The sequence below is a fragment of the Balaenoptera physalus genome (genome assembly GCF_965194825.1).
Source record: "Balaenoptera physalus genome assembly, chromosome: 19".
Taxonomy (NCBI): Eukaryota; Metazoa; Chordata; class Mammalia; order Artiodactyla; family Balaenopteridae; genus Balaenoptera; species Balaenoptera physalus.
In genome coordinates this window covers 63,616,759-63,643,160 of record NC_138900.1, presented here as the reverse complement: position 1 = coordinate 63,643,160, position 26,402 = coordinate 63,616,759, and the positions used below count along the sequence as shown (strand labels likewise).

The following is a 26,402-nucleotide window of genomic DNA, read 5'->3' as shown; positions in this document are numbered from 1 at the left end:
TGGTAGAGTTTTCTCTAGGACATCAGAATTCCAGGAGGATGAGAGGGAGGGAAGGCAGGCACGGCCCATGTAGAGACAGAGCTGGGCGTAACTGCAGGATTCACGGGTGACTGACAAAAAATTAGAGGTTCCGGGGCTGGAGTAGTTTTGAAAGCCTAGCCACTTCAAAGCCATTCACTGTGACAATCTAGTCCTGACTGGGGAGCCCAAGACTGAATCCAGCCCACTGACATGGCTTATTTGGTCCTCCACGTCAGTGGTAGTTTAAAAAAAACAACCCGCTTCCAAAGATTAAACACAACATACATACTAAGGTACACACATCACTTGCACGGATTTAAAACACTGTGTAATCAGCTTCCAGAACCCTTTATGCCCCCACAAAGGCAATCGCTTTCCAGACTTTTATCACCGTGGGTTAGTTTTGCCTGTTTCTGAATGTTCTGTCGATGGAATCACGCTGTATCTGCTCTTTTACGTCCAGCTCCATGCACTTATCATACTGGCTATGAGATGCTTTTGTGTTGTTGCACGTGGTTGTAGTGTGTACATCCTTGTTGCCGTATGGTATTCCGCTGTGGGGACACACGTGACTTATTTACCCACTCTCCTGTTAGTGGGTGTTCCAGTTTGCCCCTGTTATCACAGCGCGGTGACAAGCCTTCTAACCCGTGCCTTCTCGTGGGCACCTGTGCGCGTTTCTCATGGGTATACACCTAGGAGAGGAATTGCTAGGTCAGCAGATGGGCACATGTTCAGCTCCACGGCGCTTTATAAATTTCTCATTAGCTGGTAACATTTAGAATTTGAGAGATGTAGCATACAAATCAGGCTTACAGCTCTCCTTTCAAACTGTAAAGGTCCCACAATATGGCACCCACATTCCCTCTCTGTGAGCTGGGGTTTGGCTTCCCCCACCACCCCTGCCCAGCCTGCCTGATGCCATCCTCCTGGCTCCTGGAGGCACCTTCACTTTGGGACTCTTCAGTGGGAAATGATCCGAGTGTGCTTTTACTGCAAGTCCATAATGAAGATTACTGGGCTGCCTTGGTTTCACCCGTGAGGTCATGCTGAGTGACCCCAGTGGTCCAAGGACCTTGATCAGGTCACTGCAGTGAGGGTGCTGATAAATGATCTCCTTCTTCCCGGATGGCGCCTCCTCTCACCCTGGCACCAAGATACCTTTTAAGTTAACTTTAAAAAGAAGTTTTTCAATCAATACATGTCCATGGTTTTTAAAAATAAAATAGTACACAATGATAGAGAGAAAAGGAAATTTCCCTCTTCTTCCACCTCTTCCCCAAACTCCTGGGTTTCCCTCCCCAGAGGCAACCCCAATTTCTAGATTTTACCCATTCTCAGAAATAACTGTTCTCTGCACACACACACACACACACACACACACACACACACACACACCTCTTGTCTATTTTCAAACAAACTAGTGCTTTCAGGGTCATCTGTTCCGCACCCTGAACTTTATGCACTGTGCTGGTCCTTCCACGTCAGTACATACAGATTCTCCTGGTTCTTTTTAACAGCGGAGTTAAAGCAAGAGTTTTCTCTTGCCTTTATGACTACCATTTATTTAGTCATAAATAAATGACCAGCCCCCTAATGAGGGATATTTCAGTCATTTCCAATCCACTGTTATCCCAGACTATGCTGCAATGAATATCTTTATACAATTGTCTTTGCATACATATACAAGCATATCTGCCAAATAAATTCTTAGGCATGTGATTGTGGGTCAGAGGGCACCCACATTTCTTGTTTTGGTCAATAGTGCCAAATTGCCATTTAAAAGGGTGGTACCACGGGAGTGGTCCAGTGGTCAGGACTCCGAGTTTCCACTGCAGGGGGCACGGGTTCGATCCCTGGTCGGGGAGCTAAGATCCCGCAAGCCATGCAGCCAAAAAAACGAAACAAAAAAACAAAAAAGATCGTGCCAATTTACACTGTTTCCAGCAGTATCTGAGTGAGTTACAGTGGGCTCTGAAAAACGCATATAATTTATCAGATTTCACTGATCTGGATGTGGCCCAGTCGCTGGGGTTTTTTTATAAGCTCCCCAGGGTGATGCTAGAATGTTCCAGGGTGGAGAACTGCAGCTTTCATCACCAAAGGCTCCCCCAGGCCAGCGTAAAGTCTGTAGCCCTCGGCAAGGTAGAGAAGCACATCGTTTTTGATTCCCACCTGTCTCTCTGCTCTCTTGCATCACGTACTCACTGCCTACCCATCAAGGCTTAACGGGGGGGTCCTGCTTGGGGAGTGTTACCCTGGTCGCCTGGTGAACCGCATGTGCTGTGATACACAGAGCCGAGGGGCACGGGCTTGCAAGAGCCGAGATGTTTTGTTGTCAGCACGAAGTCTAGTGATAGGAGTATTTACACCACAGTAATTGGCAAATGCTACAAATCAGCATTTCCCCCCCCAGAAAACCAGTTATTATCATTTAACAGCCCACCACCGTTTATTTGCCTCCTCTGCTCACTCATAACACGTTGGGATCTGCTCTTCTCATGCTCTGTTATCAGGAGGCTTGAGCTCCTGTAATAATACACGACAGTGATGATGAAAATACTAATTTCTTATGGAGCATTTCCTATGTGCCAGGCTCTGAAGTCGTGCTTCCCGTGCATTTACTCACTCATGCCTTATACTAATCCTGTGAGGTAAGGACTATCATTACCCCATCTCTCCCGAGGCACAGAGCGGAAAGGTGACTTGCCCAAAGTCACACAGCCAGTGAGCGACAGGTGCAGCAGAGTAGATCTCAGTAAGTATTTGTTGCATGGATGGATGGATCTTAACTTCTGGAAGCAGGTGCTGGCAGGCCTGGCTGTGCAGACAAGGCAGGACCTTCTCCTCGACAAATTGCAAGTCTCTCTGATGACTGGTTTGTGACCTGCCTGCCCCTCCCCCAGTCAGGGTTTCTATTAGTTCGCTCTTGCTACTGTAGTAAATGCCACAAAATTAACAGCTTGAAACGGCACACATTTATTATTTCACAGTTCTGGAGGTCAAAAGTCCAAAATGGGTCTCACCGGGATTAAAGATATCTACATCTTAATCTCCAGGACCTGCAAATATGTTACTGATGGGGCAAAAGGAACTCTGCAGATGTGATTAAGTTAAGGATCTTAAAATTCAAAGAGTATCCTGGATTATCCAGCAGGCTCAATGTAATCACAAGGGTCCTTATAAGAGGGAGGCAGGAGAGTCAGGGAAGGAGATGTGAGGACAGAAGCAGAGGTCAGAGAAATGCAGCCACCAGTCAAGGAGTGTGGGCAGCCCCTAGGAACTGGAAACAGATTCTCTCTCTCCAAGAGTCTCCAGCAGGAGTGCAGCCCTGACGACGCATTGATTTTAGCCCCTAAGATCCACTTAGGCACTTCTGGCCTCCAGAACTACAAGATAATACATGTGTTCTTTTAAGCCACTACATTTGTGTGTTTTGTTACAGCAGCCCTAGGAGACTCATTCGTGGTCACAGGCCATCCCTTTATCAGAAAAATATGGCAGGTGGCAATCTTTCAGAAGAGAACGAGGATGGGCCGGCTTAGGCTGTCCTGTATCCCAGACTTAGAAGAGGCTAGAAAGGGATGGGGGCCTGGTTACATTCTCTGATTAGCTGAGGTCAAGTGTACACAACGGGGGAAATATCGTGGGCAGGAAGGCAGTGGCATTAAGTTAAAAGGGGATTAGGACTTTACCAAGCCCTGTGGAAGGACTCAGTTGAATGCCCTGGGCCAGGACACCAGGCTAAAGTCATAGGACCTATGCCTGGACAAAGTGACAGCACTGATAGAAGGCACTGAGGCTGTGGAAAGCGCACTGGCCTGCCATTGGCTGGCCCTGCGAGCTCAGACTCTTTCCTCCCTTTTCTGGGTCTCTTGTGGGTGACTTGTTAAGATAATAATCATAATAACAGCAAGCACTTAAATGGGACTTGCTTGGCCCCAGACACTCTTCTTCTTCTTGCTTGCCTTATAAATGTAAATTGACATGTTCAATACCCATAACAAACCAATAGGTAGGTTCTATCATCTTTATTTCACAGATGAGGGAATCGAGGCACAGAGAGGTTAAGAAACTTGCTGAAGGTCACCCAGCAGGGACATGGTAAATTCTTGATTGGAACCCATGCACTCCAGATCCAAAGAGAACTGAGAGGTAGGGGAACAGATTGGGGGAGATTTGGCCAGAGATGTTAAATCGAGATAAGTAGTAAAGAGCTGGGGGAGGTGGGGAGACAGAGAGAGAGAGGAGGGGAAAAAGCCAGCAGGAGCTGGAAAGGTGATTTTGGTATCTCGTGTATGAGAGGTGCTGGAGCAGCTGTGAGGTCTGAGAGAGCTGGGGAGTCAGGTGAAGGGGGCAGAGCGTCTCCATCACTAACAGGCGTCCTGGGGTCTCTCGGAGTGGGCGGAGTGTGGTGACTGCGCCTTGCGGGGCCACAGCCATTATTTGGGTTACACTTATAGACGCACTATGGGAAACCGATCTGATTGAAGCTGCCATGGTGAGGCAGAATCTCATCCTTCCCTGCCCTCTTCTTTGTCATCCCCCCCCCGCCGCCCCATTCCAGCCCCCTTGATCATTTGTGCAGGACCCTCAGGTTTCGGGCAATACCCTTTCAAAAGTGCCACCCTAGACCGGCTCCATTCCATCAGCTCCTCTGCTCCTGCCTGGATTCCTCCCACTGCCCGGGCTGCAGAAAGCCCACGGAGGTCCCCCAGCTCCTGCCACCCGCCTCCAGGTAGCTTCGGAAGACTCAGGCTTGGACTTCCTCACTTCCAGATCCTTGCACCAGAACCCGAAGTCTCTGTTAAGTGCACATTCCAACCAGCAAGGTGACTTGAGCAAGCCTCTTCCCTAGACCTCCAGGCCTCATCTGCAGAATGGAGCTGATAATAATGACCCCATTTTGGAAGCCAAGAGATTGGACCTCAGAACCTCTTAAGAAAATCAGATAGAGCCAGTGAACACTGAGCGCCTACTTGAGAAGATGCTTTTGCAATTTTAGCCGTCACCGCTTCCACTGTCCTCATTGGACCGGGCAGAAAACTGAGGCCCAGAGAGGTGAAGTGACTGCCCAAGGACACACAGCAAGGCAGTGCGGAGCTGAAGCCAGGACGCAGGCCCTAGAACTGGGCCTCTTCCTCTTTATCCCGACCATGCTGTCAAACCCACAGAAGGAGGCTGCCCTGTGCCTTCTGGCGTGACTCTCCCCAAACCCCCTCTCCTTCTCATATATTTTACAAACAAGGAAACTGAGGCTCAGAGGCACAAAGTCACCTGTCCAAGGCCACCCATCCACTTACATGGGAGCCAGAGATCCAGGTGTGTACGACTCCAAGCTCACACCCCTTCCCGGTCCATCACGCAGCCTCCGGGACTCCCACCCAGCGCTCGGATGCTGGCTTTCTCTGCACCTGTCCCTGGCCTGGGCTAGTTAAAAGCAGTTCCTCCTGCAGCCTCAACCTGAGCACCTGCCCCCATCATCAGCACATCCCGAGGAGCTTCCGGGGTGCCACGGACAGGTAGCTGCAGATGCCCCAGCCCTAAGTTGCCCTCCGCTCCTTCCGAGTTTTGCTCCTCCTTGGAAGGGAGGGCGGACAGCTGTCCTTGCCTTCCAGGCGGTTGGCAGAGCAGCGGCTGCTCCTGCCTGCTGCCTGGCTGATGGAGAGATTATTTCTAAGCCCTTCCCATCCCCCCACCCCCTCCTCTTGCAGGACCACGCTGGCTTTCCCGGTGGGACTCAGAGTGCAGAGCCCACCGCTGAAGCAGGACGGCTGGCCCGGCTCCCTCCCAGCACGAACCCCTCAGACCCTCACCTCTCATGGGGAAAAGGGATTCTGGGAAAGGGGATTGGAAAAAAACCCACCCCACTCCTCCTGGGCTTTTCTGCAGCTGCTGGAGAGAGAGCTGCAGCATGAACGGACTTCTGGTTTCTGAAGGAGGCAAGGAAAGGAAGGTTGAAAACTAACTCTGCCAGAAACTGCTGTGTTCGGGCTTTCTCTTTTCTCCCCCTTCATCTTCACCACAAACCTGTCTCTTCCCTCGGCATTGAGACATGGGCTCCCCTTGCCCGGCAGAGAAACAGCTGGAAAGAGGCTCCCTGAGACAGGAGGGTGAGTTAAACTTCGGGGGAAGAAGTTAGTGTTTGCTGCAGTGGCGGGGGGCGCGGATTGCAGGGTGCCCTTAAACGTCCTTTGTCAAAGCACTGTTGTGAGTGAACACCTTTCCCACGCTCTGGAAGGTTTGTGTGCTGGCTATTTCTGGGGGGCAGTGGGTTACAAAGTTGGGTTTGTGCAGTGAGTTCAGAAAGAGTAGTTTGGGGGGTTCTAGAAAGAGCCCCCGGCTGGGAGACAGAGTCCCTGGTTGCACTGGGACTCGCTGTGTGACCTTGGATGAGTCACTTCAGCTCTCTGGCTCTGCGTCTTTTCACTTGGAAAACAAGAACGCTTGGGAAGCGGCTCCCCTGATTTCAAAATACTCTTCTTTCTGCAGGCTGCTCATCGTTCTCTGGCTGTGCATTGTAAATGAAGTAATGCACGCAGAATAACAGACTATTGTGTGGTGAGCAAGTGTGAAATGCATCGGCTGTGATTCAACTCTTCGCTGTCTGCTGGAACCCAACTGGCTCTGAAATTGAGAGGAACTTTTATTTCCATTCAGCTGCTGAGTTTTTCTCTTGATTGGAGTGCATCTTGGAATGTAAGGTTATGGATGCTTTGGAAACAGCTCTGGCTAGAATGAATAGCACAGGAAACAGTTGTGGGAGGCTGAGGATGAGAAATATTGTGGCGATGATTTTTTTTAATGCATGGGCTAAATCTAAAACCTTTCCTGTAAGTCAAGCATCCCAAATAGGTCTGAAATGGAGAGAGCATTAGAGGCCCCTTCATTTCACTGATAACAAGACCGAGGCCCAGAGAGGGGGAGTAACTGACTCAAGGTCACACAGCAAGGTGGCTGAGGCAAGCACCCAATGAACACGGAGGAGTGCTCTCATTGATAGCAAAGTCCTCTAAGTGGGAAAGCAAATAAGAGGGCTCAGGTGATCGTTGTGGAGCTTCTCCTGGGAGTCAGACGCTGTGCCACATACAGTTCCTTGTTACTTAACTTTTCTGGGCCTCAATTTCCTCATCTGTAGAATGGATGTACTAATGTCTACCTCATGGGGTTGTTGAGATGAGATAACATAAGAGAGGCATGTGGGTCAGTGCCTAGCATGTCAGAAGCGTCTAGAAGTGTTCTTAATATACACTTCACGTGTATTACTGCACATAACCCTCACTGTGCCCAGTGGGGTGGGTACTCAAACTACCCCAGCTGTGCAGATGAAGCAAAGGGCTCAGAGAGGCTGAGAAACCTACCTGGGGTGGCCCTCCGTAAGGGGTCGCAACCTGGCAGTGAACTTGACAAAGTTTTACCCTAAGCTCTATTTTCAACAGCTGTACTTTGCAAAGTTGGGACAAGTCTTGTCATTGCCATAACGATGCTGAGATCAGAGAGGTTAAGCTACATGCCCAAGACCACACAGCCTGAAAGTGACACAGCTGTTCCAGGGAGATTCTTCTGATATAAATAAATGCTCCATCAGGGAAGGGATGTCATCATCATCTCTTTTTGTTCACTGAGATCCCAAGCGCATAGTAGGTGCTCAGTAAATCTGTGTTGGATGGAAGATTAAAAGAATAAATGATGCAGATGCAGTTGCAGGAAAGCAGACATGAGGAGATACTGTCTAGGACTCTGCCCTGAGACTGATGTCTCCCCCGTTCTCTTGCTCTTGTCCCTTTCGGGCGCCAGGACGTCTTCGGTGATAGCCATGCCTTCCAGAGACAGGGGCCTGCATCCCGGCCACCATCACCTCGGCTCCTGCGGCCCTTTGAGTCAGTTCTTGCCATGCCCCGTGGAGCCCCCGTCCATCAAGGGCATTTACTACCGCAGGGCCCGGAAGCTGGGAGCGCAGGACGCCTCCTGGACGGCGGACCTGAAGAAGGAGATGCTGGTCAACGTGGGGGGCAAGCGGTACCTCCTTCCGTGGAGCACGCTGGACGAGTTTCCACTGAGCCGCCTGAGCAAACTCCGCTTCTGCCGGAGCCACGAGGAGATCGCGCAGCTCTGCGACGATTACGACGAGGGTAACCAAGAGTTCTTCTTTGACCGGAGCCCCAGCGCTTTCGGGGTGATCGTGAGCTTCCTGGCGGCAGGCAAGCTGGTCCTCCTCCAGGAGATGTGTGTGCTGTCCTTCCAGGAGGAGCTGACCTACTGGGGGATCGAAGAAGCCAATCTGGAGACGTGCTGCCTGCAGACACTGCTGAGGAAGCTGGACGAACTGGCCGAGCTGCGCACGGAGGAGACGCTGCAGCGTCGGGCAGCCGGCCACCCCGCCGTGCACACGTCCCGCGGGGCGCTCTTCAGGAACCGGCTGCGGGAGATGGTGGAGAACCCGCAGTCGGGGCTCCCCGGAAAGGTCTTTGCTTGTCTGTCCATCCTCTTCGTGGCCACCATGGCCGTCAGCCTGTGCGTTAGCACCATGCCGGACCTGAGGGCGGAGGAGGGCAAGGTGAGTGTTCCATCTCTCTACCGGGCGTGATGCCCGGGACCCGCGGCACTGAGGGCCCACGAAAACGTTTAATATCTTTGCAAACAAGAAGGGAAAAGGGACTTCCCTGGCGGTCCAGTGGTTAAGACTCTGCCCTTCCAATGCAGGGGGTGTGGGTTCGATCCCTGGTCAGGGAACTAAGATCCCACACTCCACACAACCGGAAAAGAAAGAAATATGATCCAGTGTGAATTGAGCTCATTTTCAGACCAATGCAGTGGTAAAAGATAGTTTTATACATTTTTTTTTGAAGAAGGAAGCACATAAAGGGCACCCATGAAAGTCATCAGGGGCCCTGCCTCCAATAGAGAGCGCTAGGCATTGACAAAGCCGCCGTGGTCTTAGTGGGCTGAGCTGGCCCAGCCCGGCCTCTCCTGGCTCTGTGACCACTGGCGAATTGCTCCACCTCTCTGAGCCTCAGTTTCCTCTTCCGTAAGACAGCTGACATCACTATGAAGGTGTACACAGTCCATGCACCCATCGCATGTTAACTGAGCAGCTATTCTGTGCCAGGCACTAGACCAGGACCAGATTCCCTACCTCCTTAAGCCAACCTTCTCGTGGGCATCTCAGCTCCATTGTCAGGTGAATAAACTGAGGTTCAGGGCACTTAGCTTCCTTGGAGTAACCAAGTGAAGATGCCGATGATGGCAGAGACTCTCGGCCCTTGTTCCCGAGCCTCCCAATCAGGCCCACCGGATGGGGAGCTCACAGATGAGTTGATTTGGAAGTGACCGTGCCCCAGGAGGCCAGAGCAGAAACGTTTGCTTGCCCACTCCTGCCCTCTCTTTCCGGGAAGCTGTGGGAGACCGCCCACACCCCCCAGGGGGCCAGATGGTCTGAGAAATGAGATAAGAATCTAACATTTTGTTGGGAAGGTTATTGGAGAGTTTCAAACTGAGAACTGGATTGTTTCCTAAGTTAAAATGTTGCTCTATTGTCCTACATGGCTCCCCATCACCTAACTTATGGAGCTTACGTTATAGCAGAGAGAGAGCCGATAAATAAAACATATACATAAGGCAGTGCAGGCTGTATATGGTTTATAACTGGTGTCAGTTGACCTAAGTTCCCTTCTCTTAAACATATATCCCAGGGAGGATCAGAGAACTTTCCAGATAGAGAAGACTTAGATGAAGATCCAGCCATTGCTTCACACCCGGAGTAGACTCTCAATAACTGTTTGCTGACTAAAGTGTATCTTGTTCAACCTATTAGTATTTTGTCCTAAAGAAAACCACCCAAAATGTTTTGACTTTCAAACAGCTTTTTTCCCCATAGAGAGGGCTATAGGTCTAATTGTAGGCATTTTTTTTCATTCTTTAGCACGAAATCATGTAATTTAATAGCCTGCTTGTTCACAGAAATATTTACATGTGGACGCTGCAGTAAAAAGATTAGGACAAAGTAAGGGGCCTCCGTCCCCTGTCCCCTAAGGGTGCCCTTGATCCCCGTTGCTGAGGGAGGACCCCTGGATTTTTCACAAGCCTGTTCCTCTTAGGGATGGATTTTCAGGGAGCCAGGATTTAGACTGTGCAGAGGGACAAGCTCTTTTCAAAGCCTAATGCTTTGAAAATTACCCAGGGTATGAACACAGGTTGGTGTGACAGGGACTTGGAAAATTAAATCAGAGGTGGGTAAGAGGCCCGCAGAACTGGGGAATCAGGCAACCATTTCTCCTCGTGGGACTAGGGAGGTGATGCCCCCGGTCCAGTTGCAACCTCTGTGCAACTGTGAAGCCACCCCTGGGTGTTCTGCCCGGAGAGGGGCTGGGAGATGCAGCCCTCCAAAAAAATGTGTGTCTATTTCGATGGTAATTCAGAGAGCCTGGAGGCTGAGGACCAGGTGGGCTTTGTTCTTTCAAACTGCGCCCTTACATTTACGTAAAAAGACGATGTTCTTTCCCGGCCACACGTGCCTGGTATTTCGTATTTATCAGTCTGAAAGCAGCGATTCAGCACCGACTGCAAAGCTGGGCAGCTACTTCTGGGGACAGGAAGTGCCCAAGAGGCGTGAGGGTTCAAGTCATCCTGAGGGGATGTGCCTTGCAGAACACCTCCATCAGACACGGAAGAGGTGGCACGCAGGGTTGGAGAATTAGCACACCTGTGAAGAAAGTATTTTGCTTGCCCTTAATTCTTCTAGCTTCTTACGGCAACATCCCTTGAGTAAACTTGGCAGTTGGGGTGCAAGGTCTGTGCCCGAGATTACAAATTAAAATGGAGGAGGCAGGAGGCATTGTGGACAGGAAAGACCAAACCAAGTGCCTAAGCACCTCCAGAAGCATTCAGACTCTGCTGGGTTCCCTGGGGGAGCTCAGCCCAGAAGGGATGAGAGAACTGATGCTTATTAAGTGCCCTTCAGGAGGCTGGCATTTGACAGCATGGACTTAATCCTTGTAACAGCTTTGGGAAGTGAATACCACTTCTACTCCCATTTTACAGATGAGGAAACTGAGGCTCAGGGAAGTTTTTTTATCACTTTCCTAAGCTCAAAGTTAGTAAGTGGCAGAGCCAAGATTTGAGCTCACCTCTGCCTGGCTCTAAAACCTGACCCCTTGCACCCCTTCTTCCAATGCTCGGACCTCTACCTGTAGGCTAGACCCTCAGCCTCAGTGGCACTTAGCATTTCTAAGGCATCTGGACTTTGTGAAGTGCTTCTCTGTCTAGGGTAATGGTTCTGAGTGCCGACGCTCTGGGTTTGAATCTTGGCCTCACCCCTCATGAACTCAATGATCTCAGAAAAGTCACTTAACTTCTTTGAGCCTCAGTTTCCTTACCTGTAAAATGGGGATGCTATTAGCCCTTTCCTCAGGGGGTTATGGTGAGGATTAAAAGAGTAATTCGTGTAAAGTGATTGGAACAAAGCCGACACACAGGAAGTGCTCAGAAAATGTTAGTCATCATCATTATTCACTTATCAGGTACTAGTTAACAGGAAGTCACCACAATCCTTTTATTCATTCATCAACAGTCACTGAGTGCCTACTAAGTCTATTCTTCTAGATGCTGCAGATAAGACAAATTTCTCACTTTCTTGGAGCTTATATCATGAGCATCCCAGCTCCATTTTTTAAATTGAGGTGGAATTCACATAACATAAAATTAACCATCTTAAAGTGAACAATTCAGTGGCATTTAGCACGTTCTTAAGGTTGTGCAGCCAACACCCCTATCGAGTTCCAGTACATTTCCAAAAGAAAACCCTGGACCAATCAGGCAGCCGCTCCCCACCCCCACCCTCAGCCCCTGGCAACCACCAGTCTGCTTTCCGTCTCTGCGTCCCTATTCCAGACACTTCATATAATGGAATCATACAATATGTGGCCTTTTGTTTCTGGCTTCATTCACTCCACATAACGTGTTCAACGTTCATCTGTGTTGTAGCCTATGTCAGTACTACATTCCTTTTTAGGGCTGAGTAATATTCCACTGTCTGTAAATGCCACAATGTGTTTATCCATCCATCCAGTGGTGGATTCATCAGGTCCTTTGCTTCCCTCCGCCCGAGTCCTCTGCCAGGGCTGTCACCCCTGCCATTTAGCCCTAGTGCCCTTTCCTTGTAGCCCTTGCCTGGCCTCTCTGCTGGTCAGAGCACCTTGTCCCCCCTCTGGGGGAGTCAGAAGGTCACCAGGCAGCTACAGCTGAACACATGGTCCTTTTCTCTTGACCTTTTTCTTCCTCCTTACTGCTGCTACCTGGCTCTGCCCTCGGACGAGTCACTCTGTTTCCCTGTGCCTCTATTTCCTCACCTATAAATGAGGATAATGACAGCACCTGCTCAGAGGGAGGCGACAGGACTGATGGTTTATTTATGATGTGCCGGCACAGAGCCAGCAGTGGCAATTTTTACCCACCTTTGGGATTCGCTCATGCCCCTCCCGCCTGCACATCTGCTTTGTTCCTCAAACTCTCTCCCAGCTCCGTGGGACCCCTGGGGACAAGCACAGGCACATGCTCTCACATCCCCTCCTGTTCTAGCTTCTACTTCTGCCCAGAGGTTTGCTTGGGACTTCCGGGATGTTGTGAAGGGACACACTCTGGATCGCATCTGTGCAAAGTGCACTGGATGGGAGCAGAGCCTCGGTGCGGTTGGGGGTGGGATGGCGGGGCTCTGCTTCCCCCACCCCCTTGTGCCCTGTGCTGTGCTTTCCGCGTCTTGCTGGGATGGGGAAGGAAGGAAGGCACACAGAGATTTTTTTTTTTACAGAGAGACTTTTAAAGACCAGGTGGAACCACTGGGGGCCCTTGATGGAACAATTCCCTCCTGGTGCGGGTGCAGCTCACCTTTGGGGTTGCAATTCCCTCCCACTCCTCCCCGCCTTTGATAAAAAGTCTCGTGCTGGAGCCAGTGTCTCCTCCTACCTGGCCCTTTCTTGGATCATGGATCAGCTCCATAGAGAACTGCCCGCTCTGTAGCTTCTCTGTGTTCAGTGACATTTGGTAATGGCTTTATGGAATTCTTCTTAACCTGTTTTGGGAGTTTGTGGCGGGGGTGGGGGGGTTCCCTGCCCCCTGCTGAGTCTCCCTATATCCCAGCCAACAAGCACTGTTCCCCATTTCCTGGATGGGCCCCCCTTTCCTGAGTATACATACTTCATGCTGTCCCTCCTGCCTCACCACGCTGCCCTGGTCTCTGTGCGTCCAATTCCTAGCCCCCCCCCTCAGAGCCCCCATGTGCCAGGGTTGGGGAGTCGGGGCGGCTAGGAAGAGGGAGCCAAGGGTAGGGGCAGGGCTGGGGAGGAGGGACGGCGGCTCAAGGCGAGAGGGACAAGGGAGAGGACCGTGGAAGGGGCCTGAAGGAGGGGAGGATGGCAGAGAGACCTGGCTCTCGGGGAGAGGCATGAGTCAGCACCACCAGGCACCGGGAGGGGGAGGACCGCGGCCAGCGCCAGAGGCACAAATGATGGATTTCACAGCCAGGAGGAAGGAAAGGGAGGGAGGTGGGTGGAACTGCTGAATGGGGCAGTGGGACCAGCACTGAGCTAAGCGGGTAAGACGTGGCCGATTCTGGCCTCATTCCCAAAGAGGGAGGTGGCAGGCATTGCTGTGAGAGAGACAGAGGGTGCAAGGGAGACTCCAAGGTCAAGACTTTGGCCCCGAGTCCCTCCCAGATGGAACTTCTAGAACTGGCCCTCGCTGCACCTGCAGCCCATCTGCTGGACAGCCTGTCCGGATGGACCCTCAGGGACAATGGCTTTGTCCTCAGAGAGCCCTGGCCTCCCTCTGACCCCAGAGCCCTTCAGAGCAGCTCTGCTTTGGAGCTTCAGGAAAGGATGGGGCAAGGCTGTGGACCTCACTCCCTGCCTCACCCAGACTGACTTGGCCACTCAGACTCAAACTCGAGTTTCTTTTTTATTAAGATATAATTCATACCCTCAAATTCAAGTGCACAAATCAGTGATTTTTAGTATACAGTAATGCAACCATCCCCACTAATTCCATAACATTTTCATCACCCTAAAAAGCAACACTGCACAAACTTCCAATTATTCCCCATCCCCCACCCCCATCCCACCAGCCCCAGGCAACTGCGAACATACTTTCTATCTTCATGAATTTGCCTTTTCTGGGCATTTTATAGATATGGAATCATACAATATATGGTCTTTATGTTGGCTTCTTTCACTGAGCATAAGGTTTTCAAGGCTCATCTGCTTTGTAGCACGTGTCAGGACTTCCTTTTTACGGCTGAATAATATTCCATCATATGGAGAGATCATATTTTGTTTATTCATTCATCCGTTGATGGGCATTTAGCTTGTTTCCACTTGTTGGCTGTTATCAATCACACTGCTGTGGACCTTCATGGACAAGTTTTTGTGTGGATGTGTGCTTTCAGTTCCTTCGGGTATATACCTAGGAGCGGAATTGCTTGGTCATATAGCAAATGTATGTTTAAGTTTTCTGAGGGACCACCCACCTGTTTTCCACAGTGGCTATACCACTTTACATTCCCACCAGCAATGTCTGGGAGGTTCCAATTTCTCCACATCCTCACCAACACTTGTTTTTCTTATTGTTGGTTTACTATATCATATTAGTTTCAGGTATACAACAGAGTGATTTGATATTTTTGTATCTTATACTCTATTTAAAGATATTATAAAATACTGGCTGTATTCCTTGTGCTGTACATTACATCCTTGTATCTTATTTATTCTATACCTAGTAGTCTGTACCACTTAATCCCCTTTTCCTAACACTTGTTATTTTTTGTCCTTATAATCACAGCCATCCTAGTGAGTGTGGAGCGGTATCTCATTGTGTTGTTGATTTCCAACTCTGATTTAAAAAATAAAAATAAAAACTTTCCCGGATGGAAAATTTGGGGCATTTACAAAGTAAATAGAATAATCTAATGAACCCCCAGTAAGTACCCATGTCTCAGCTTTCACGATGGTCCACAGTCTGCCATTCTGGTTCTCCCTCTCTCTCCACCCCCTCCCACCCGCAATCATTTAGCACCATGATCATTCATTTTATTCTTATTTTACAGTTTTATGGGTGAAATTTACATACACCGAAATGCATAAGTCTTAGCTGTCCAATGTAACAAATGGGGCACACCCACAGCCCTGTTTAATATGGAATATTCCTATCACCCCAGAATGTTCTTTCAGGTCCGTTTGTGGTCTTCCCTACCCCATCCAGAGGCAGCCACTCTTTTGGTGATTCTGTCCACCTCAGGTGAGTTTTGCCTGCTCTCGGACTTCACCTGGATGGAAACATCGCCCCACATCCGTCTGTGACGTTCGTCCATGCTCTCACGGCGTTCACCCCTCCGGCCTTCCTGGGGCTGGTCACGTTCCTCTGCATTGCAGGAAGGAATCAGAGCACGCCTCATTCGCGGTGACAAGCCCCCCAGCGGGGCGACCAAGCATCCCAGTTTGCCCAGGACTGAGGGGAAGTTCTGGTGACCTGGGACTGTCTGTTGCTCAACCTGGAAAGTTCTGGGCAAACCAGGATGAGTCGTTCATCCTACCTACAGAATACAACCAGAAACTCCCTCAGAGAGAGAGTGACTTTTTTCTTTCCTTCCATTCTAGTTTTCTTCAAATATTGCCTCGCCTGGGAATTATTCTCTCAGCTCCAACCCCATAAACCCCTGCCATTCCAATGCCGGCCGCTAACAGGGCATTTCTCTGAGGACCAGTGCTGGGAGGTTGGTTTAGGATGCAGAGTGGAGCAGCAATGCAGGGGGTGACTCGGCAGAGCCCTTGTTGCAGGGCAGGGAGGTGGCCGGTGGGAGGTGGGTGGTGTGTACCTGGAACATCCAAAAGCCAGCACCAGAGGCAAAGGGAGGAAGGACCCACAGAGCCTCCTCTGCCTCCCAGGAGTCACCTTCCTGAGCTATTGGGTCGCTGGTCTGGGAGGACTATTCCCAGGCCACACAAGGCTCTTACACCAAAGAAAAGACTCCCAGAATGTCAGTGATGAAAGAGGCCTTATCGAGAGAATCTGGCCCAGAGGCTGAAAAACTTCCAGGTGCCTCTCAGTCAACAGGAGGCCTTGCCAAAATGCAGATTCCTGGGCCTCACTCCAGGGCTTTGATTTTGTGATGGGGGCCCCAGAATCCACATTTGTAACAAGCACTCTGGGGCACTCTGATGCAGGGCTTATGAATCAGCTTTGAGAAATACTGATTCTGTTCCACCCTCTTCATCAGAAACTAAAGCACAGAGAGCGGCAGTGACCACGGAAAAGTCACACAGCAAGTTTGCAGCAGGACTAGGGAATCAGGATCCAAAACTCCTGAGCCTTCCAGAATCCTGAAGCAAACCCCAGGCAGTCATGGCAAAGACCTCTAGTGTGTTGGAGAATTTCCTCAGCCTCCTGTAAAATCCAGGATAGGAGAAGGATAGTTACCCTTAAACAGACCAGGCAGGCTATGTCTGCAACCAGTGAATCATCTCAAACGGGTAGCTACAATGTTTCATGTACCTGCAGATGCAGCAGCCTGCTAACTTCTTTACCTGAGTCATTTCCGTTTGTCTCAACCCTCCCGAGGCAGAGAACCAAGGGAGAGAGCTACCCAGCACTGCACCGGCAAATAGAGATCAGGATGGTCCAGCCTGTTTCTTTCTTCAAAGGCCAGACAAAAAGAATATTTCAGTTTAGTATTCCTGTGAGCCCAGGCACTGGAAATAATTTCTTTTTCCACGTCAGAGGTCTTTAATCCAAAGAAAACTGCGCTTGTCAACATCTTGCTTTTCACTCAATCAACTGGCTTTGGTCATTGGTTCACTCATCCGTCATAGATACAGATGACAGAGATATAGACACAGATGGAGACAATATAGAGATAGATGCAGATAGAGATGAAGATGTAGAAGTAATATTTAGAGTCAGGTTCTCAACTCTAGCTCCACATGAGAATCATTGATGGGGCTTCTGGAAAATTCTACCACTCAGGCTAAAACCTAGATCAAGTAAATTAGAATCTCTGGCATCCCGACCTGGACATCAGGATTTTTCAAAGCCCCCCCCAGGTGATTCTAACACGTGCAGTCAAGGCTGAGAACCACTGCACTAGACCAGAGCTTCTCCAACCTTATTGTGCACACAAATCATTGTTAAAATGCAGATTCTGGCTCCGCAGGAATGCCGTGGAGCCCAAGATTGCGTGTTTCTAACAAGCTCCCAGGGGAGTCTGATGCTTTAGGTTCCAGGGCATACTTTGAGTAGCAGAGGGGCTAGCGGAAGTCTCTGTTGGGGGCAGGGGCAGGGGTGTGAATGACACAGTGAGGAACCCACTGGAGCCCCACGTGGCTGGGATCTCAGGAGGGAAATAGTTGCAATCCGCATCACAGGGATGCCGGTGTCCTCTCTGCCTGCCCCAGGCTCCAAGCCCCCAGAAACCACGTCTGCTTCTCTAGTCCTTTACCTCCGGAGTCTAGCATGGGACCTGGCACAAGGTGAGTCCTCCATGCAATTTTGTTGGATGAATGAATGAGGGATGGCGGGCAAAGTGGTTACAAAACAGCGCATAATCTCTGGGAGACCATCTACTATGAATGTGAGCTCAGGCAAGTTATCTCAGTGCTCGGGACCATTTCCTGGGCCATAAATGAAGCCGGGCTGCCTGCTCATGGCATCACTGTGGGGCTTAAGTGACAGCACCAGAGCAGTGCCTGGTACCCAAGAGGTGCTTATGTCATAAAGGAGAAACTTGGCTCCTCTAACCAAGAGGCCTCACGATAGAACAGCTTTCAACACAATAGAAGCTGGTTACTCTCATAAAGAGGGAGAGAGGCGAGTGGGCAGCTCTCATTCTGACACCCAGATTTTTCCCACTATGATGCTCATCCTTCCCAGGGCGTTGGTCCGATCTGCTGGTTCTCAGCTGGGGTGCAGGGCCATCTGGGTTGTCCTGGCTCACAGGAAGGGGAGAAAGAGTGTGCAGGAACTCACGCCAACACTAAACTCCTGGAACTGGAGGTGGCATGCATCACCTCTGTTTATATTCTGTGGGTGGGGGCTTGGTTATGCGGCCATGCTTAGCTGCAAGGGAGGCTGGAAAAGTGGTCTCTGATCTAGCTGACTGGCCATGCGCACAGCCACAACTTGAGAACTATGTAAAAAGGGGGTTTTGGTAGATGACTAAGAGTCTACAACAGGGCTCCATCGATGTACAGATAAATGATAGATAGATAGATAATATATAGAATATAGAGACCATATACTATACAAAGAATATATATAGAATATATATTTAATGTTTAATATATGCTATACTTAATATATCAGTATATTGTGATATGTATTATATAATATATATTACAGTAATATATTATGGTGTGTATTATAAATATTAATATATATTAATACGTGTTCATATATTAATATATATTTAATATAGAAAATACAGAGAGAATATATCTTTAGTACAGAGACTCTGCATATGGAATCGATATCGGTATCATTACAGATCTACGGCATTGCTTTTCAGTGTGCTTATTTCGCCATTTCCCACGCTGCTGCCCGGCCCCTCCCTACCGTGCGTTTTGTCGCCTCTCCAGGGGGAGTGCTCGCGTAAGTGCTACTCCATTTTCATCGTGGAGACCGTCTGCGTGGCCTGGTTTTCCCTGGAGTTCTGCTTGCGGTTTGTCCAGGCCCAGAACAAGTGCCAGTTCTTCCAAGGGCCCCTGAACATCATCGACATCCTGGCCCTCTCCCCCTACTACGTGTCGCTCGCGGTGTCCGACGAGCCCCAGGCGGACGGCGCGAGGCCGAGCCGCAGCTCGTACCTGGAGAAGGCGGGACTGGCGCTGCGCGTGCTGCGGGCGCTGCGCATTCTCTACGTGATGCGCCTCGCCCGCCACTCGCTGGGGCTGCAGACGCTGGGCCTCACGGTGCGCCGCTGCACGCGCGAGCTCGGCCTGCTCCTCCTCTTCCTCTGCGTAGCCATCACCCTCTTCGCTCCTCTGGTCTACGTGGCCGAGAATGAGTCCGGGCGAGCTCTGGAGTTCACCAGCATCCCGGCCTCCTATTGGTGGGCCGTCATCTCCATGACGACGGTGGGCTACGGAGACATGGTCCCGAGCAGCGTGCCGGGCCAGATGGTGGCCCTCAGCAGCATCCTGAGCGGTATCCTCATCATGGCCTTCCCGGCCACGTCCATCTTTCACATTTTCTCGCACTCCTACCTGGAGCTCAGGAAGGAGCAGGAGAGGCTGGAGGCTCGCTTCCGCCGCCTGCAGAACGCGGCCACGGCCAGTGAACACGAACTCTTAAACGACGTCCAAGACCTGATCCTGGAGGGCCCTGCCTTGCCCATCGCATACATGTAACTCAAAATCCCCCCTGAATATTCCAGATCTTCAGCCCATCGCCCTCGGCTTACACGAACTGGAGAACACCAGCACCTACATCATCCAGTGGTGTGTTTCTAGAGCTTGGGGGTCACTCCCAGAGCTAGGAGGGGCTTGAGGCCAAAGATGTTTGGTTGGGTGATTCTTGACCCCCCCTGGCCACGACGTCCACGTCACTTGCCGTCTCCTCTCTCCCTGCCCCTCGCTGAGCACAAGCAAGTTCGCTTGCTGGGTTGGGTCTGTCTCCCTTTAATCTCGTTTCCTTCCCTGCAGTCTTCAACAACCCAGGCTAGGTTCCAGACACCTAGAGGACCAAGCCTACAGAATTCCATTCCTCCCCGAAGACCCTCTTTCCTGGGCCAACCCACCGCCAGGAACTGGTGGTTTCAGTCACTGCAAACCCTTCTGATCAGGTCCCTCCACCCAGCTGTACTGGGGGTTCTAGCCGGGGTCAGTTCTCCTACCGCTTACACCACCAATGGCATTTTTCTAATGCAGCTGCCGCCCCCCAGCTCTGGAAGCTCTTAGCCAAGAAGGCAGAACTGGCCTCCACGTGAAGTCCCACAGTGGGGGATGGTGGCCTGCCACCCCTCCTGACGCACTTGGGACCTGGACAGGAGCGGCACTTGTCAGCACAGCAGGTCCTCCCTGGCCACGTGGGCTCTTGGTGAGACATCGTCCAATTATCCGGTCCTTGGCCTTGGCAGAGGCTACCTCTCACAGGGCACTGCATTGTCCCTTGAGAGAACCATTCCTGCAGCTGGTTCCTCCAGCACTGCGGGGACCTCGGCTTTCCACTCTCAGCTAAGCCACCACAGATGCAGCGTAGAAACGAGGGCAGACTTAGGATCTGCCCCTTGCCTGCTCCCCCCTCCCCCCACCCCAACCCCTTGATGCCAGAGAATAGACGTCCTTGGCTGATATTTAAATGAATTCATTTGCTCATCCATTCATTCATTAACAGACCCGGCCCTTTGCATCCAGAGTAGGAGGCAGAGGTAGGACCAAGTCATTAGAGACAAAAGCAGTGCATCCTGAGCAGAGGGGAAAGAGCGGTGCATTCTGGGCAGTCGGCTCACGGAGGGCTTCACAGAGACACAGGAAGGGGTTGAATGCGGAGGGCTGTTCGGGCTGTTTTGGGAGATGAAGCTGGAAAGGTGGGCTGGGATGAGATGCTGTGTAGTGGACTGGGACATTTCGGTAGATGGAGAGGAGATATTGCAGATGCTGGAGAAAGGGGTGATGGGAACGGACTGCAGGTGTGAATGATCATGATGATGGGATGGGTTGCAGGAGGACCAACTGGGAACAGGGAACAGTCGAGCAGGTCAGGTAAGCCATGAGGGCCTGCCTCCTCCACGTCATTAATCGTACAAGGTGGTGGCAGCCCTGGAGTCTCATCTTTCGTTGCCCAGCTGAGCACACCTGGGAGAGGCCTCGATGGCACCTCCCACCAGTGATTTGGCCGTGCACAGCTGCACGCCGTCGGCTGTAAATCCGCTAAGAGCACGGGGTTGCAAATGGATGATGGAGAGAAGACCGTGGACCTGTGGATCTGATGTAGTTCACGTGTAAGCGTGTTAGCATTTCGTCAGTGGGGACAACTTAACGTGCTGTTCATTCATTCCACTAGTATTTAGTGCAGGCCTACTATGTGCTGGGCATACGCCTTCCCCTGACCTCAATGCCGGGGTCAGTGTGGCCTCAGGCTCAGGCACAGGGGGCACCCACATCAGCATCTAGCTTCAAGCTGGCCTTGATCTCATGGGGAGCCCTCGCTCCCTTTGACTTCTCCGGATGCCCTCCCAGCTGACAGACACACATGTCCCCGTCCCTCTAACCCCCCAAAAGTCAACAGGGCACCCCCCAGTCCTTCCCATGCTATTCCACCAAATAGGCGCTTTGCATAGTGGCAAGGTGGCCAGTCTCACAAGGAAAAGCCCTACCCCCTAGAAAAGCCACCTGTGACTTTAGCCCCTCTCTGTCAGTTTCAGGCATTGGGCTAGGTCTGTGGTTTTCCAGCTGGGGTCTCACAAAGACCCTCAGGGCTGCTGTGTGGGTGGAGAGCTCTGAACCCCAAGGTGCAGCCCTTGCAAATAATGATTTTTAAAAGAATGTGCAAATTTCTAGATACCCTCCCCCATTTCAGTCTGGCCCCCACTGGGGGCGAGCTCACCCCAGATCAGGGAAGGCCTGGGACCCACATCAGGCCCCATATCGGTCCTTCTTCTTCTGATTGGAGACTTTTCTGTGCTGCGTGCCTGAGGCAATAACTCCCCACTCGGGCTCAGCCCATCCTGTGACTGGCTCCCACCCAGGCCTCTCCGTTTTCCTCTGTTTCCCATGCCAGTCATCTGAACAAAATGTGCCAGGACTAAAAGAAAAATAGGTGAGCCCATCACCAACATTATGAGGCTCTATAACGTCTCAGTACATGCCCGGTGGAAATCCTTTACCAAATTAGAAGTGGAAAATTGGAATTGATCGCTCACATGTGGGGCTTAATTAAAGGCTCTATTTTTTTCCTCCCTGCGACGTCCCGGGGGATGGGCCTCCTTGTGTTTAGCCTGGCAGAGCAGCCTTTCCTTCATGCTGATTGGGTGGGATGGGGATGACCAGCGAGTTGCTAGGCGGTCTCTTCATCCCCATTGGCTGAAAGGAGTCTTGCGATTCCCAGAAGGGCTTGTTTTTCTCGGAGGCCAATGGGCATGACTGCAGCCAAAAGTCAACATTTTCCAGCTGAAGGCAAAAGAGCAAAGGCCCCTTTACTTCAAGCTTATTTTCATGCGGCTCCCAGAGGCAACTTTAAAATGCTGGTTCAACACCTCTCTAGCCAGAGTTGAGCCCAAGTGAATTGAGGATGGATGGGTTAATTCTTCAACGCAATGCAAGTGGGGCTCGACCCACTGACTCTATTTTCATAGCTTTTAGGACTGGAGAAATTGACACCTGGAAGGCCCATCAGAAGACAGCCTAAGCAGGTGGTTTCCATGAGGTATCCATGAACGTCTGGAGATTATGTGTGTCTCAAAATGCACAGCTTTGAGAAAGGGTTCAATGATTTTATCAACCCTCAGGGAATCCATGACCCCTGAAAAAGGACAAGAAGTTAAGTAAATCAACTTCTGCATTTTAAGATGGAGCGACCAAGGCTCAGAGAGGGAAAGCCACCTACCCAAGGCCACACAGCATGTTCATTTAGTTAGATCCGAGCAGCCTGATTCCCAGCAGGACACTCTTTCTAGTATATTAGCTCTTAGGTTCATCTGAAACAGTGCCCAAGACCTCAAAGAAAATATTCAAGACAAGATTCTAACACTTTGCCATGCCACCCTGAACAGAGTAAGGAGGGTGGTCTTGGGGTCCCTGGGTACCAACACTTAACCCTTTGTATAACATGGGCATGGAAATTGATTTCACTGGGCCTTCCTTTTCTCATTGATCCCATGGAGAAGGTGGATGAGATGGTTGTTAAATTCCCTCCCAGCGTGGACAGTCTGGGATTCTGGAAGTTCATTGCTACAACTTATACGATGGAGAGAGAGGGGCAGGTAAGAAACGGGGAGAGAGGTGAGAAAGAAAAGCTGACCACAGTTCCTGACAATCCACAGAATTGCTCCCATAGCAAAAATCAGCAAGTAGTTCAAGTCTGAATAGGAGTTCATGAAGATCTCTGTGCACCTGCTGCCCGCCACCTGCCTACCCATCCACCTGGGTGCCTCACCCCAGTGCCTGGCTGCACGGCTCTACATGCCCCCTGCCCACCTCCCTCCAGTGGCGTTAAACTCCCTCCCTCCCGTTCTTCTTGTCGAAATGCTCATGATGGGCATCACTTGTTGAATGATTACTAGGCACCCCGCAATTGATTTTTTAACATTTTATTTGGGAAACATGTCAAACTGACCAAAAGTTGCAAAGAACAAAAACAGTACATAGACAACTCCAATACGCCTTTTAAGAAACATTTGGCCCCATTTGTTTTATCATTTGCTCTCTCTATTTTTTTATTATCTATATAGTATGCTTTTCTGGACCATTTGAGAATAGATGACTATATCATGGCACTTTGCTTTCAGAACTTTAGAAGGTAGTAACTGGAAAGCCTATCAGAAGACCATCGGTCCAAGGATTCCCAGCCAAGAGTTTCCACAAGGGGTTTGGGAATCTCTGGAGATGACACGAAACAAAGCACGTGTACGTTATGTGCATTTCAGAGTGCAGTGTTCAATGATTTCATCAGGTTCTCAAAGGAATCTATGACTCCTCCCCCAAGTAAAAGAATAGAAGCTCTAAGGTAAACCAACTCCATTTTAAGATGGAGAGCCCAAGGAGACCGGAAATACTTTGGTATGTAGATCCTAAGAATAAGGATATTCTCTTACAAAGCCATAATGCAGTTACCAATGTCAGCACATTTAACTCGGATGCAATATTTTAATCTAATCTACTGCCTGGTCCACTTTTGTCAGCTGACCTAATAATATCCTTTATAGACTTTCCCGTCTGGGACAGGGTCCAGCATAGGCTTGGAGGTTGCATTTCCTTGTCTTATCTCTTTAGCCTCCTGTGATCTGGATCTTTCCACAGCCTTTCTTCGACATAGATGACTTGGAAATTTGGGGTGAGTATAGACCTCTCCTTTTTTAGTAAAACATACCTCATTTTGTGCCCATACCCTCTCCTTTTGCTTAGATTGAGGTTGTGCTTTCCTGGCCACACGCTATATCCGTGAGGTTGTGTCCCTCTCAGGGTATCACATCTGGGGGCGCCATCACCGGTGACATAGAAGCCCTTTATTTGGGAGGTGACCCCAGGAAATGCTGGCAAGGGAGTGGAGAGTGAGAAAGAGAAAGAGAGCAGGAGAGTGGTGGCCAGGCCCAAGCATTCAAATAAGAAACAAAATTAACCCCTGCTCCCATGCAGGCCGGATAGAACATGCCAGATGGCCGGCAGTGCATGGACCCTTGGCACCTCGGTGAGGAGGAGAGAGGGTCTGCCTGGCAGGTGACCCCATCCCCGAGGCTCAGAGCAGGTCCTCACTCTCCAGCTGCCACGAGAAGGGGACAGTCCCTTGCCCTCCTGACCCTGCCAGCCTGGGAACCAACCGCCTGCCTCACAGATTCTCAGAGCTAAACGGTCCTTATGGTCACTGGGCCCAACCTGCCCCTTTTACGGGTGTGGACCCGGAAGCCCAGGAAGGGGACGTGATGGGGCAGGTCACACGGTCAGAGGCGGCAAAGCCAGGGCTGGCAGGCAGCACCCACAGCTCTGAGCCTCCTGACCCTCTCCCAGCGCTGGGCTCATCCATCATTTGACATCTAACCAAGGGGCACCTCCGGGAACACAGTGTCAGTTAAAAATAAAACAAACAAAGGGACGCCGCTGTCCCCACCAGCCCTGTGGCTCTGGGGCCGTCCAGAGCAGCCCGGCTGAGGCTGCGTGAGCCCAGCCTCCCTGGCCGCCAGCTCCAGGTGACGCGCAGAGAAGGCACATGACTTTCATAAATCACCTTTCCTGCAAGGGGACAAAGGGAAAAAAGCATGAAATTGGGCGCCCTGAGCTAAAATTAGCCAATCTTGCTGTTCCAAAGGCTTCCATTGTACTCGGTCAATGACTGGCTTGAAATAAGATCCCCTGGGAAACTCAGCAATTTCACCTGGCGCTTTCCTAACTAAGCTTTCCGGGGCTCCCCCCCCCACCCCTTGCAACTCCTAGAGAAACATTAAACTGTACTAAGAAGCGATAAGCGGCTGCTCTGGTGTATTGGGGCAGGTCTAGCCTTGGGGACTGCTGGGGCTGACCTAGGGATGTCGGAGGAGGTGGGAGGGTCCCCCAGGTGACGGGTGGCAGGGGTCAGGGCTCACCAACCCCTGGGCTGTGGCCAAGTCAGAAGTTGGAAGGGCAATGGTTAGTTTCTGGGGCAGTGTTTCTTAAATGCCTGCCATGTGCCAGGCATTGTTCTGTCAGCAAGACAGATGCTCCTGTAGACCTGGGTAGAGGGGAAGAGTGGGGTAGAGAGGGAGACCAAGGATAAGTCAAGAAGGAAATAAATAGGACAAGCAGAGCCTGTGATAAGTCCTAGAAGGGAAGAGGGCAGAGTGGTGATGGGACTAACCACACGTGGCACTGGCCCTGAGGAGGTCTTCCCTGGTTCTCCCAGATGTTTGGGTTCCCCCAGAAGCAGACCCCGAGGCAAGGATTTACATGCAGGTAGTTTATCTGGGAGATGAACTGAGCCAACACTATACATTTTTAGGACACACCCACAAATATCACTTAGAAATATTTTGTTTCCAAGGACAGGAATCTCTAATCAGACTTCATTAAATAAGCAGACAAACAAAAGGAGACTTATTGGTTCTTATAACTGACAATACACAAGGAGTTCAGGTGGGGTTTAATCCACATTCTCTAGGTCTTTCTGAATGCTTCTACAGGTCAGCAAAAAAGAGCTCACAATAAAATGGAAATTTTCAAAATGTCTTCTAGAGCCGTATTTTAGAACAGGGTTTCTGTTCTTTCCCTCTAACCCACTCCTGTAAAGAGAAGATACTATCATTCATTCATTTTACATTCAACGCTTGTTTGTTGGTCATGTTCTATGCGGGAGACCTCAAGGAGGGGATGGAGAGAAACAGACAACAGGCTGACCTCCGGGAGCTGGGAGGTCCAGCTTGTTTGTTGGGCATGTTCTATGTGGAGAGGCCTCAAGGAGGGGATGGAGAGAAACAGACAACAGGCTGACCTCTGGGAGCTGGGAGCGGCCAGGCCCTATGACAGCCACCAACGATGACTGCTAACATTGGGAACAGTGCTCGGTACACTTCTCAGTTCATCCCACCATGACCCTGCAGGCCACGCGTTTGTGACCGATTTCCCAGGTGGGGAAACTGAGGCTTGGAAAGGTGGAGTAGCCCCTTGGCCGCTGGGTCCACACCTGTGCTCAGCGATGAAGACCACACACGGGGAGGG

General features: G+C 50.6%; 1 protein-coding gene across 2 annotated transcripts; it reads left to right on the top strand.

Annotated features, from left to right (window-relative positions):
- The first annotated feature begins 4,623 nt into the window (after positions 1–4,623).
- KCNG4 (potassium voltage-gated channel modifier subfamily G member 4) lies at positions 4,624–25,773 on the top strand. Of its 2 annotated transcripts, none has more exons than XM_082438320.1 (3): positions 4,624–6,134; positions 6,514–8,578; positions 18,639–25,773. In XM_082438320.1, exons 2-3 carry the CDS (start codon positions 7,739–7,741, stop codon positions 19,407–19,409), a joined length of 1,611 nt encoding a protein of 536 aa, XP_082294446.1. In that variant the 5' UTR covers positions 4,624–6,134; positions 6,514–7,738; the 3' UTR covers positions 19,410–25,773. The 2 variants fall into 2 exon arrangements, with proteins under 2 accessions (XP_082294446.1, XP_082294447.1); XM_082438321.1 differs by having other exon boundaries at positions 4,624–6,720; positions 7,819–8,578.
- Positions 25,774–26,402: the final 629 nt, after the last annotated feature.

What these genes read in the sequence shown, in the direction of transcription:
- KCNG4 (XM_082438320.1), top strand. Translation starts at nt 7,739, where the DNA reads ATGAGGAGATACTGTCTAGGACTCTGCCCTGAGACTGATGTCTCCCCC. An exon ending in TGAGGGCGGAGGAGGGCAAG is followed by an intron (nt 8,579 to 18,638) that starts GTGAGTGTTCCA and finishes TCGCCTCTCCAG; the next exon opens with GGGGAGTGCTCGCGTAAGTG.